Here is a 12,338-nt window from a genome sequence, read left to right as displayed (position 1 = left end):
ATCATTACTGGCATATCAGTTTGGCGTTTGTATCTTTAGCAAGTCTTTAGTTTGGTATATACTGTATGTTTCAAAATCATATCGCTTGACCCTTGTGTATGTTGCCTCTTTAAGCAAACTCTCCAAACTGACCATCGTCGAATCCAAGATCCTTAGCTGATTGCTTCTGCTGCTTTACGTCGTTGGCACTCGGTGGAGGTGGTAATGAGAATCCGCTAGAAGAGCTTGGCCCAGCAGGTGGTGGCGGGAGTGCGAAAGACTGAAGATCTCCTGCTCCCGAACTTCCTGAGTTCGAACTATCCTGCTGTTTCCTCCTTCCAAACTTTGATCCACCAAAGCTCACTGTGATAGTTTCGCCCTCTTTGAGACTATAATCTTTGTGTTCCTCCTGTTCTTTCGTCGCAGCCGGCTTGCTCTGTTCACCCTCCCAACCCAATGCCTTCCTTGCCTCCTGTAGGGCAATGCTAAGATCAAAAGCCTCGCTCCTCTCTTCAAACCCAATACCCAGAATGGCCTTTCGTCCCTGAGGATCGCGCACCGTCAGAGCGAAGAAGCGACTGCTATCAAGAACTGGCTCTACGACTCCGGGAGCGGTGTATGGTGCCGCAGCAAAAAGCTGACCTGTTGATGCGTCCTCTAGCACGGCATCGACTTTGAGCTGGTTGGTAGATGAGGCAGATTCGTAGGCGGTCTCGACAACGCGTAGACGGGCAGTAAAGATATGACGCTGGGGTTCGGCAGTCCATGTGCTAGCGGAGTATCCCTTTGTTGAGGTCAGGGGAGGAATGTTGTAGACGTGAACGGCATTGGCAACGAAGAGAATGCGCTGAATGGCGTCGTTTGGAAGGGCGGTGCCCGTTGCGGGATCGAGAAGCTCCATTGGTGAACTATGTCAAGGGATTGAAGTTTGCAAAAGTTGTTGGTGAATCCGAGATGGGGATTGAGCTGTATGAAATAGTTATAGCTTTAGAGATGGGCTACTCTCAAGTATAATGTAAGGTAAGATGAAGGTGGAGAGCCATCCATGACTTAGAGTTCGGGAAGGGGTAGAAGGGTAGAGGGGCAAGCGCGGGGCAAGTTTGATTGCATTCAGGCGCAGGGTAGTCGACTTTATTGAGGTGAACTCATCAAATCATCGAGTCAAGACACGTTATGGAACAAAGCAACACAACTGGTCAAATTACTGTCACGACTAAGATTTAGGTAACATTAAGAAACTCGGGTCAAAAACATGTACATACATACTTTTCCGATATGATGCTCTACTTCAGATCAAAAACTCATAACATTCAATCACTGAAACCTTTCACTGAAGATGCCCTGAAGCAAGTGCCGTCATTTCGGCCCCGCTCCCCACCGGGCATCCTTTGTATTCACCCCGCCAAATCCTCTCCAAGAAGCCTGACTCACCAACATCGGATCAAAAATTCCCCTCCATCAGATTCTAGATTTGGGAATAGTATCATCCCAACCTCCCAACCACCTCCTTCGTAACCTCTCATACACTCTTCATGATGGCAACTATCGATACATCAGGTAACTGCTTCCATAATCTCATTTGTATTCCTATGCTAATCCCCCAAAGTCGCTGCTTCCATCGAGATTGAACAACCTCAAATTCCCAAAAGCGCCGATTTCGAGTCCGTCACCAAAATCCACCTTTCAATATATTTCTAACACCCTCTCAGTATCGTAGAGACATACCGTGGACTTCTTGTCTCAGATCCCGATCTCACGAAACCCGTCGCTGCGATCGAATCTCTCATTGCCCTTCTAAACGCCCAACCTTCAACCACCGTCTTCGAGATCCTCGACACAGTCAAAGTCCACTCCGATCGCCTCAAGGCCTCCGTCTCGAACCCCGTGCCTCTCTCCGCCGGAACAGATCTTTTCCTTCAGTACCTCGTTTCTTCCCTCCGACAACAAGATGGTAGCTTCGACGCCGTGAGGCAGCATCTCCTCCGCAACGGACGCCTTTTTGCTCAGCGTGCTAACGCCGCGCGAGAGGGTATCGCAGATGCAGGATGGAGGCTGATTCGCGAAGGCCAGTGCATTCTTACACACGGCGCTTCGCGATCCGTTGTTAGTATTCTGGATCGCGCTGCTCAGAATCTTGGTGCTGGCAAGTTCAAGGTTATCTACGTGCGCGAGGAGACCCGTGTCGAGGAGAGTGATCGCGTGGTTCGTGAGCTTCGCTCAAAGGGAATCCCCGTCGCAGAGATCGCAGAAGCTTCAGTTGCGTATGTAATGGGTCTACTGCGCCAGGTCAACATGGTGCTTGTCGGTGCCGAGGCCGTCACATCCAACGGCGGTATTATCTCTCGCATGGGCACTCTACAGCTCTCCAAGTTGGCGGCTGAGGCCAACCTTCCTTTTTATGTTGCTTGCGAGACACACAAGTTTGCGCGCAAGTTTGTTATGGATCAACGGGATATTGGCTTCAAGCAGGATATTCTCGACTTTAGTGTCGATGCCAAGAGTAAGGATGCTGTCGACGCTGTTGACTTTACTGTAAGTTTCCCTCGACTTCTCGAACGACAAAGTTACTAACGCTTCGAAAAGCCCCCAGATTTAATCTCCAAGCTCATCACGGAGAATGGGATTAAGCTTCCCGGCTATGTTTTTGAGCAACTGCTCGATATCTACGGCAGTCTCAACGGTTGAGAAGTCAAACCACATACTCAGACAAAATCACGCCCACCCTCAGTCATTGAGCATGGTGCCTGGCCCGGCAAGGCCTCTTTCACCATAACAACTCTACCGAGTATGAAGGGGCGGGGAAATATTAGCTTTCGGCGTTTGGGGACTAGTTGAAAGCCTGGTTAGACCGACATTATGAGTATTGTCCACAAACTCGGGATGCATGTGGCATAATGGTTGGTGTCTAAGAGGCTACGATGTTGGAAGGGCATATGTTATCATTGCGCAATCTTTGGTTCGGTAAGGAGTTCAAAATACAAGGGCACATAGAAACGGATATGAACGACACATTTGCTTTCTCAGAGAGTGACTAGATATCCTCCTTCTCATCCGCCTTTAGCAATTTGGGGCCCATATAAAGGTCAAAACTCCAACAATACAGAACAAAATCATCCCAACAATTCGTTTACAGTAAGAAACCATTCGTATATAAGAATCATGATCATCGTTAAATATCCCGTACCAGTCTGGCTCCTACCCATGCGTAAGGGTAATTCCTTTGGTACCAGTTCACGAAACTCGCCCGTCCTGCGATGCGTGGATGAGTTGCCCACGAACCACCCAAGACAATGTTGTGTTTGCCATCAAAAAAGTCTGCCGTATACAAAGGATACAGAGACATTGGCTCAAAGCCTTCATGTCGTTCGAGAACTGAGCTCGTCCATTCCCAGACGCCACCCATTTCAGCTTGGCCAGCAAGTTTGTTGCCCCGAGAAGTAACTGGCATAGGATGCCAGTGACGGAAACCGACATTGGCGTCGGTCAGGTCAAAGAATAGCTCAGAAGAGCTATCCTTGACCGAAGCTGAAGAGTTGGATGGTGGGGTTTCCTCTACGCCATCGTTGACAAGGTGTCTGCCATATGTTAATAAGGGATGTTGGATCACTGGGGATGAGACTTACCCATTAACCGCGGGAACCGTCTTGGACAAGATACGCTCAGCTTCGGCTTTCTTCTGCTTGTCGACATGTGCATAAATGCTTTTGGCCTCCTCAACGGTAGGAATTCGACCACCCATCCACGCAGCGCAGCCGACAAGCTCGTCGTATGAAGCAAATACAGGCCAGTCAAGGGCGTACTTGAGAGGGACTAAGCCATACATAGTTCTAACAAACTTGCCCTCGATGAATGACTCAGGAACATGGTTTGCGTGATGGCCATTTCCATTTCCATTAGTGTAGCCATTTGAATGGCCGTTAGTGTGGTGACCGTTGGTAGCCCCATCTTGATTGTTGGAAGCGACCGAAGACCATGAGACAGGGACCCGATCAATCTTGGAGTTGTACAAGTATTGGGCATACTGTGACTTTGGTCAGAACTTGACTCCCAGCGATCAATGTTGCTTACCTCTTCATTGGTGATAGGTCGACCTTGAGCTTGGAAGGCATGGACGTTCACTTGGCGTGCTGGTTTTTCATTGTCCCTATGAAGGCATGTCAGTTGATATTCCTCACATTCGGTTAAATAGGTGTGACTGTACCAGCCAAAGTGACACGAAGGGTCGGTGCCACCCTCAGGGTCATTCATGCCCAACGTGATTGTTTGCTCAGGAACATCAAACCACTGGTTCGGAACTCTAGCCCCGTACGCTTGCTGAGCCATCTTCGCAAAGTCGGGCTGAACTGTATGCGGTGGAGGAAGTGTCTTGTCGCTTTGGAGCATCATGTAAAGCAAGGTCTCAATATGCATCAGCTCATGTTCAAAGCCAACCCAGATGGCCCGACCAATCTCTCGAGGGATCTTGTCCTGGCCATTCTGATACAGCTTTTGCAGACGAGATCTGACCCTGTCTTGGTACAGAGTAATCTCTTGAACGGGGGGCCATTCGTCAGGGATCTCTGAATGAGAATGGCAATGCTCTGGGTTGTCCACATCAGGATCTATTCCTCTCTCAAAGATGGAATAGTAGGACGCGGGGTCGGTCGGAGGTTGACCCGTAGTCTTGGTCAACTGAATGTCGAGAAAGGTTGGGATATGACCGAGATAAAAGATGCATGCATTGCGTAACTTGATGGGTTTCTCTTGGAGCTCTTCATCGGCAATCATGCCCTTTGTCACGATATCCCATGCTTTCCAAAGCGCCTTCCAGTCTTGGACTGTTGGTAAAGGCTTTGCGGCGTAGAGAGATGGGATCAGACTGAACGGCATACTCGACTTCTTCAGAAGATGAAGGCCTGCGCAAGTGTTAGTCTCCTCTTGGCTAGCTCTTATGCACGCTTTCATATGTCTCCAGCTTCAAACATGTGCCCCCACGTCGCCTCAAATACTGTCCCGTTTTGGACTCGTGCTTCCAGCAGAGCTGAAAAAGGAAACAGCCCTTCCTTTTAATTCGCGGGGTAGTTTAGTGGTGCATGATTTCAAGACCTCGAGTCGCATGTTCTTGGGGTGGGATGTGCATCATGGGGGAATGTGACCTACCATATTCATCTCCCCGACTCCAACAGCCAGTCTCGGTCAGACCTGCCAACTTCCAGAGTCTTGTCTTTTCTTCTTCGGAATACTTGAGACTTTGTTCGATCCATACTCGTTCATGAGGCATAATCCTCGATCCGAGAACATCCGTCGGCCGGGTAGGAGCAAGAAATGCCTGATGCCTCCCGCCTTCAACATCATAGACGTACTCACCAATGACCTTCCACTCGCTCGGGTTAAAGACATCTTCACCAAGAATCTCATTGGCGTTTTCAAGACCATTCAGGATGAATCTGTATGATGTCAGTATACAGGTATTCCCCAATGTTCTGATTGGCTTACTGATGGGTTATCCCCTTGGAATCTGTATTCAAGAACTGCGGCATTAATATCGACAGATCCATTCAGATTCGAAACTACGTACCGTTGTATGCATGGCTATGGATTCATTAGTACTGCTGACATGTAAGCGGCGTATGTGACTTACTAAACCCTGGCTGGGTTACTGCAAGAGTCAACCGCAACGATCATAGAATCGGACGGCGTGAGGACTTCTGCGAACCCTCCCAAGAAATCAGCTGCCTCATCTCGCGTGAAGTTTCCTGTAATTTTCTTGTCAGTATCATGAGACCTGCGCCTCTAGGGGGGCCATACCGATACTAGAGCCGAGATGAATGATGCACTTTGAACGGCTCGTAAGAGAAGGATGCTTGAGCCACTCCCTTCCATCGTCATATGTCCCCAAAAGGCCATGACAGGAGACGTATTTGAAGTCTGGTACCTGGGCCAGAGTACGCTCAAGTTCTTTGAGAGACAGATCCAGGGCAAAGTATTGGATAGGTTTTTTGGCCTCTTCAAAGGCTTGCAGAAGCAAGCAGATCTTGCGGAGGTTTCTTCGTGATGTTAGTGACAAGGACATAATATGGAAGAATTGACTAACCCGCTTCCCAACTCGATCACCATAGATCCCTCAGGAACCTGGCTGGCAATTTCTGCCGAGTTCTTTTTCAAGATCTCAATTTCGTAGTTTGTCAAGTAATACTCATCCAGATATGTGATCTGGACTTTTATGAGTAATTGTAAGAGGGGTCTCGGCAGATTCAACATACGTCCTCGAATAACTGTAGCCCTTTCTCGTTGTACAGAAGAAGCGTGGGAAGCTTCCTCGGACCATCTTCAGGGTTAAAGCAAGTGGCAATCTCATCCTTCAAGTTCATCTCGACATATTCACCACGAATATCAATAATACTAGGTGGAGAGGGCGACGGAATGCTGCCATTCTGCTTTACGCTCGGAGGAGCAGCGGCAGCAGCTGGAGACGCCGTAAGAGAAGGCATTATAAAACAAAACTGAACTGAAAAGAGTACTGTAAAACTTCAACTCGAAATTTGATGCTTGATAGAGGCAGGTAGATGGGGACAACTGCGGTTTATAGCTTATAACAGAAGTCGTCTTGAAGGGCGTGCCACTCATTAATGATCCTCCCACCCATACCAATAGGTCCGAGGTACCTGGACATGTTTACCTCCTCAGTGGAGAATAGCTCAGACGACTCCTCACGCCTTGATCAAGCTGGGCAGGCATCACAGCCAAACAACGCGGGGGATGGTACACTATTCTTAGTAAGGAGAATCGTCATCGTGCCGGATGGTCTGGTAATGATACTTTGCGCCAGGAACATGGCCAGGACCGCCTAGGCGATCCACTTGGACATCGTAAAGAGGAAGTCGGGTGTGCCTCCACGGAAGTAAATGGCCCTCCGATCGACAGACTTCGGCTTTGTATCAAGTACTGTACATTGTTCTCGACAAGCTCGGATGCTTTCTGTATGTGAAAGATTCTGAAATAAGTTTGTCATGGTCTGCATTCTCACAGTTGCAGCATCAGCACTTGTGGAGCGAAAGTGGGAGAGGTTGATAACTGGCAAATCAATCCCAAGAAGCCACCGCCCCACGCCCCACGCGCGTGGGAGAGCTCACAAGGTCAGGTTGAAGCTTGGAGCTTGGAGCTTTGGTAAAGCGAAGCTCGACTGTGCGTGGAGGAGCTTTGGGAGTCTTATATAACGATCAATAGAGCTCGTCGATGCATAGTGCTTCGAAACTTCAGCCTTATCTTGCGTGATCATGAAGCTTACCCCAGATCCTTGAAGCCGTGGAGATCAGTACATTAGATCATCTTCTGAGTCAACCGTTTCCTGGCAGAATCGAGTCCCTGCAGAGACCTCGGGAGTACTTGGAACCGCAAACAGTACAAGTGCAAGCCGTGTCTCGGGAAACCTGTTTGTACGGGTCATTGACTTGTCTGTTGTCTAAAGTATAATTGACAGGATTCGTTGATCTCAGAGATAAGATGGGACTTGTGAAGCTGCCCTGGTTAGGCTGTGAAGGACCCCACGAAGCTTCCGGAAATGCCAGCTCAAAGCCCCTCTTGGTACTTAGGCCGCCCGCTAGGACATGCCTGTTTGGATGTAGTTGTCTGACAAGGGGTGAGCACTAGGTGCAGTGACTTGCATTTGCCGGTCTTGGCGATCCAGTGGTGACTTGATCTGAACGTCATGCGACAGGTAAGCTTGTAGCTGCAACTCCCCGAGACAGAGCTGATGAGTGATCAGATATCCATTGCCGCGGAAGTTGAATAATGATTGATTAATCAGTCGACAACGTCACCTTCTTTTACCGATCGTATGCGATTCGGGCCGGTATCGAACCATTAAGGATTTGTTAACCGAATTCTTGGATGGAGTTGGAGGACGAAGAAACGGATCAATGTTGCAGGTGTAAAAGAAGGAAGGAAGGAAGGTGAAAGACAGGAACAGATTGACATTGCTCTTTCATTTCTTTCCGAGTTACAAAATCAGGAAGGAGATTAGAAAGTCAACATGCAAAACAAAGTACCTCCTACTAGGGCAAGTGCAAGGGCTTGGCATCTCATCTGTAATGTTGCTTCTTGGGCAGCCAGACTTTAGCCTCATTCATTCATATCCCATCAAACAACCTCGGTAAAAAAAAACGTCATGATTATCCCCAATCCTATTCATAGAATTACATTCCAAAGCATTGATCAAAATCTGTCTATCATTTAAAAGTAACTCTCAACTTTCCTGCGCCAGAAAACCCTTCCAAATCATTCAAGACTTTGCTTATCCGCTGTGACTCTATCATTTCAATATCCGTCCTCAAGAGCTCTAGTGTTTCCATTTCGAGAGGTTCGTCGTCGATTCCAGGTAAATAGAACTGGCTTTTCGATATCGAAGCAGTAGGTTCGAAGGGCTCTTCTAGGGTTGGCTGCATGCTCTGTAATGTTGGGCTCGTACTGTGACGATACGCAGAGTCCATTCTTTGCATGTGATCGTCTAACGATCCCGTTGAACGAGCAGCTTCTCGATTATGGGCAACAGGGTTTCTCATCTGCGAGAAATATCGGTTTGTGCTCTCGAGGCTGTCCAAATAGCTTTGCGCAGCGGGCAAGTAAGCTGTGGCTCTTCGCAACGCCTGACAAGCTGTTCCCACCATTTCTTCTTCGAGAACGTTTGATGTGTCTGCGAGATCAACGATTTGCTGACTCGTCACTTTCTGCTTCAGATCCATGTAGGGGAAATGCCGAGCATATACCGCCATATATCCTGCAAGCCAGGTAGAAAATGCAGTGAGTGATGATAGGGGCAATTTGTCTTTGCACAGCTCAATCAAGTCTATTACATTGCGAGACGCTCGGAACACTTCTTCTGCACTCTCTTTCCAAAACCCATCTGGGGCATGATTGAGGATAGGTTGGGTGCGGTCAAGGGGACCCTGTGGGCCACGACAGCGGAGGGGCATGAATGGCAAGTATTCCCGGTTAAGAACGATCTGACAGGCCGAAGTCAACATATGTAGCGAGACATAGGTGTTGGTAGCTTGGTGGTTGTCGTGGCGGTAGTAATTTTGTCGAGACAAGGTAAAAGTATCAGGCAGTCCGTTGTAGAATGCGTCCAGTTTTGTTCTTAACGCATAGAACCTCGACCTATTATCCCAAGGAGGAAGATCCTCTTTCTCGCGACCACCCTTTGAGATATACATCGATATATCGCTCCATATATCGACCAGTCTGATAAACTGACTCAACGTACTGTCGTCGTTCATCTGGGGCTGAACAAATCCTTCGGGCTGCCTTAGGAATCCCGTGTAGACATGAAGAGACAAATCGAAGGCCATCTCAGAGCACGGCAACTGTATCCGCAAAGTCTCAGTCGGAGTGCTTAGAGTTCGACCACTTGTACATCCCATTAAGCGATCAAGAATGAAGCAACTGTACATTGTTCGCCGTCGGGTTTCTCTGACGATGGCGATCTCGGCTGACCCCGTTCGAGATTGTTGTGGTGTTGATGTCTGTTTCTCCAACAACCCCATTCGTTGGTCGTCAAGTTCGAGCTTCATCGCCTTGGCCATACGAACCGCAACCCCAATATACATCCATGCAGACTCATGCCCTTGGCTCCACTCAAACAGTCCAAGCATTAAGAATGCCTGGATTCTCTCTACAGTTATGGTGTCCATGGCTGTCCGTAGAGGACCCAGGGCTGTAGTGAGAACAGTGGCAAAAAAGTCAGAGGCAGCTAATGGGTTCTTTTTGGGCTGTGATGTACGTGGTCGGGTTTGTCCATGCTGCGAACTCTGCAAATGCGTCACGTAGCGCACCAAGTCCGGATGGAACCGAGCTGTCAGTGTCAAAATTCCGAGTAGCACCATGTTCAGCTCAGACGAACAGTCCTTTGTCTGTCCAGATTCCGTGATCATCCTTTCCTTGAGCGATGGCAGATGTATGAAGGGAAGTTCTGTTGCACAATGCTGTTTGTAGATGCTGAGCAGTTGACTCCAGAGTTCAGTTGTCAAAAAGGGATATGAGAGAACTTCTGCTGCGTAAGCAGTTGACCTCTCGCTGTTACGCCCAGGCACGTCGTCTAGTTTTCTTGTTCTTTTCTTTTCTGGGTGTGGTTCCTTTTCTGATCTGGCCGCTGCTTGAGATTCGCTTCGTTTTGGCGGAATAGGGGCTGGCTCGGGATATTGGCACTGGTGGCCTCCCTTTACGCAATGATCGCAGGGACTATGGCCTCCATCGTTATTGCATTTTATCTTTGATCTCCTACATCGCACACAGGCAATGCTAGATCTCATGGGTAATTTCGTTCTCGAACTCGTTCTCTCGGCCCTCTCATCAGAGTTGGAGGGTGTCTGGGTCCAAATTAGGCTATCGTCACCGGCGTCATGTCTGAGCTCGTCATGGCGAGGAAACCAGCTTGACGCCGGCAACGTGCCCTCTCGGACACGGGATAGTTCTTCGAGTTTTCTTTTAGAATTCGGCAATGGATGCGGAGGCGTTTCCAATAGATTGTTACCCTTGGGGTCTATTGGAGAGAGTATAGATTGAATGCGAAGTTGGGAAGCTATTTTGGCGGTTTGTGCTCTTTTCGAGCCGTGTTTTTGGTATCAAAAAGTCTATTGAGGCTGAACCGGTGATCTCGGGAGTGAAGCGATATAGGGAAAAGTGACAGTCAAGTTCGAGTGGTGTAGCAATATTAGGCAATCCAAAGGTCTGGTCAACTCGATGGGACACAAAACCATTTATTATTCTGGTCTAGATACAAAACATCAACATTGGATCCATTTCAAGTAAATGAGACCCCGGGCCGACCATCGCTTTCTCATGCCGACTTACAAGATATTCTAGACGGCCCACGCAACCGAGTCACTAGTCCAGACATGGTAACTTACAGGCCAGACGTGCATAAAATTTGGGTAAGGAAGGACATGGATCCTTTGCTAGAGCCGTATTAGAAGAACGTCAAAGCCAGACAAGGGACTTTTACCGCAAGTTTGGCCAGAAAGAAGGAAAATGCTAAATTAGTGTGCCGCGAGTTCGCCGACAGAGCCTCAAGATCATGACAGCCAATGTCTTAACTTGTTGGGAAAGTTTTTCCGACATGATGGATCTATCTTCTTATATATTGTAAAGAAGTGCCAATTTTGTAACACTTTAGTTTGTCTGCTTACAACAATGGGTTTGTTATCTCAGGGTCTCTCAACTGATGACCAATGTTGCTGCTCTTACATATTCCCTTGTGTCTTGAAGCTGATAAACCCCAGATCTCCAGTAGAGAGAAACTGCTCAGGGATGTGGAAACTCTATATGGGGTTGATGGATGGATACAGGGGACAAACTTATACGTAATAATGGGGTAAAATAGCATGATGAAAAATATTACAACGAACCATTGCGGGTTCTCTCTTGTCTAGCTCTTGATTTTGGTAGGTTTTACCGTAGCACTTGCAGAATGCAGTACTTTGTGTTCCTGCGAGCGTTGTATAAATCATTCGAGGTCAACAGGTATATGGCTGATGTAGAACGGGTAAGATATCGCAATATTTGTGACTACCTATAAGCAGCAATGCTGTAGGTGACAGGCCGAGATCTAGTCTAGAGAGAAATCCATGGGGCCGATTTACGGAGATGAAGAACTGAGAACCGTTTTGGCTCGGATTGTGGGCACGGGAACGGCTTCGCTAGAGGCTCTGCAAGAACCTTACCACGGGTAATTAAAGAAGGTTAAAAGAGAACAGTTATATAGGCCTATCGTGAAGATCATTAGCATCAATTCATTAGTATTTCAATTACCTACAAGCTATCAAACTTTGAGGACAACCCCACCAAATCAAATCAAAAATCAACTACCTACCTATGTAGACCTAATAAACTGGAAGTGATTCTAGCCCTTCGGCTGAATACATACCCGTCATGCGCCTCCTTTGTTTGCGTGGCTGTGGCCATCAATTCAAAAGCATTTGCCTCATAAACAGTCAAGCTTTAAACTACACCAATAACTGTTGACCTACATGATCATCCTGGTCATGTTGACAACGAAATGCCAAGCTGGGCTAGTTACTAACCATCAATGGACCCCTCTGAAGGTAAATCTAGGGGACTTTAAGCTTAAGTGCTTCGCCCATTTGCATACGCATCTCTTTTGATGGCAAATCCCCCAACATGAAAGAAACTTTTTAACATATTCTTGTTCCATTTCCTAAAGTCATGAGCCAAGCCACTTCAACTCAACTCAACTCAACTCAACTCAACTCAACTTACCAAGGTCCTGTTCTAGAGGTGGCGATTACAGGGGCTAATTGTTCCATCATGATGCTCGAACCAATGAATGACGTCGTCGCCTTCAAAAGAGGCCTCACAAGCTTCTC

General features: G+C 47.8%; 4 protein-coding genes across 4 annotated transcripts; 1 reads left to right on the top strand and 3 right to left on the bottom strand.

Annotated features, from left to right (window-relative positions):
- Nucleotides 1–109: 109 nt before the first annotated feature.
- On the bottom strand, nucleotides 110–880 carry FPOAC1_008078 (uncharacterized protein; the record flags this gene model as incomplete). The annotated part of the gene is made up of 1 exon (XM_044852524.1): nucleotides 110–880. One exon carries the CDS (start codon nucleotides 878–880, stop codon nucleotides 110–112), a length of 771 nt encoding a protein of 256 aa, XP_044705194.1.
- Nucleotides 881–1,514: 634 nt separating this feature from the next.
- Nucleotides 1,515–2,664, top strand: FPOAC1_008077 (uncharacterized protein; the record flags this gene model as incomplete). The annotated part of the gene is made up of 4 exons (XM_044852523.1): nucleotides 1,515–1,536; nucleotides 1,586–1,640; nucleotides 1,689–2,511; nucleotides 2,563–2,664. The coding sequence occupies 4 exons, from the start codon at nucleotides 1,515–1,517 to the stop codon at nucleotides 2,662–2,664; spliced, it is 1,002 nt and encodes a 333-aa protein (XP_044705193.1).
- A 484-nt stretch (nucleotides 2,665–3,148) lies between these two features.
- EGT1 (Ergothioneine biosynthesis protein 1) lies at nucleotides 3,149–6,449 on the bottom strand (the record flags this gene model as incomplete). Its single annotated transcript, XM_044852522.1, has 11 exons — nucleotides 3,149–3,554; nucleotides 3,603–4,000; nucleotides 4,048–4,123; nucleotides 4,181–4,874; nucleotides 5,119–5,405; nucleotides 5,455–5,476; nucleotides 5,537–5,550; nucleotides 5,600–5,714; nucleotides 5,767–6,005; nucleotides 6,053–6,171; nucleotides 6,222–6,449. 11 exons carry the CDS (start codon nucleotides 6,447–6,449, stop codon nucleotides 3,149–3,151), a joined length of 2,598 nt encoding a protein of 865 aa, XP_044705192.1.
- Nucleotides 6,450–8,186: 1,737 nt separating this feature from the next.
- FPOAC1_008075 (uncharacterized protein) lies at nucleotides 8,187–9,887 on the bottom strand (the record flags this gene model as incomplete). The annotated part of the gene is made up of 1 exon (XM_044852521.1): nucleotides 8,187–9,887. The coding sequence occupies one exon, from the start codon at nucleotides 9,885–9,887 to the stop codon at nucleotides 8,187–8,189; it is 1,701 nt and encodes a 566-aa protein (XP_044705191.1).
- Nucleotides 9,888–12,338: the final 2,451 nt, after the last annotated feature.

The sequence above is a fragment of the Fusarium poae genome, chromosome 3 (genome assembly GCF_019609905.1).
Source record: "Fusarium poae strain DAOMC 252244 chromosome 3, whole genome shotgun sequence".
Classification (NCBI taxonomy): Eukaryota; Fungi; Ascomycota; class Sordariomycetes; order Hypocreales; family Nectriaceae; genus Fusarium; species Fusarium poae.
Note: the sequence above shows the minus strand (reverse complement) of the source record. Positions and strands in the feature narration are given on the sequence as shown.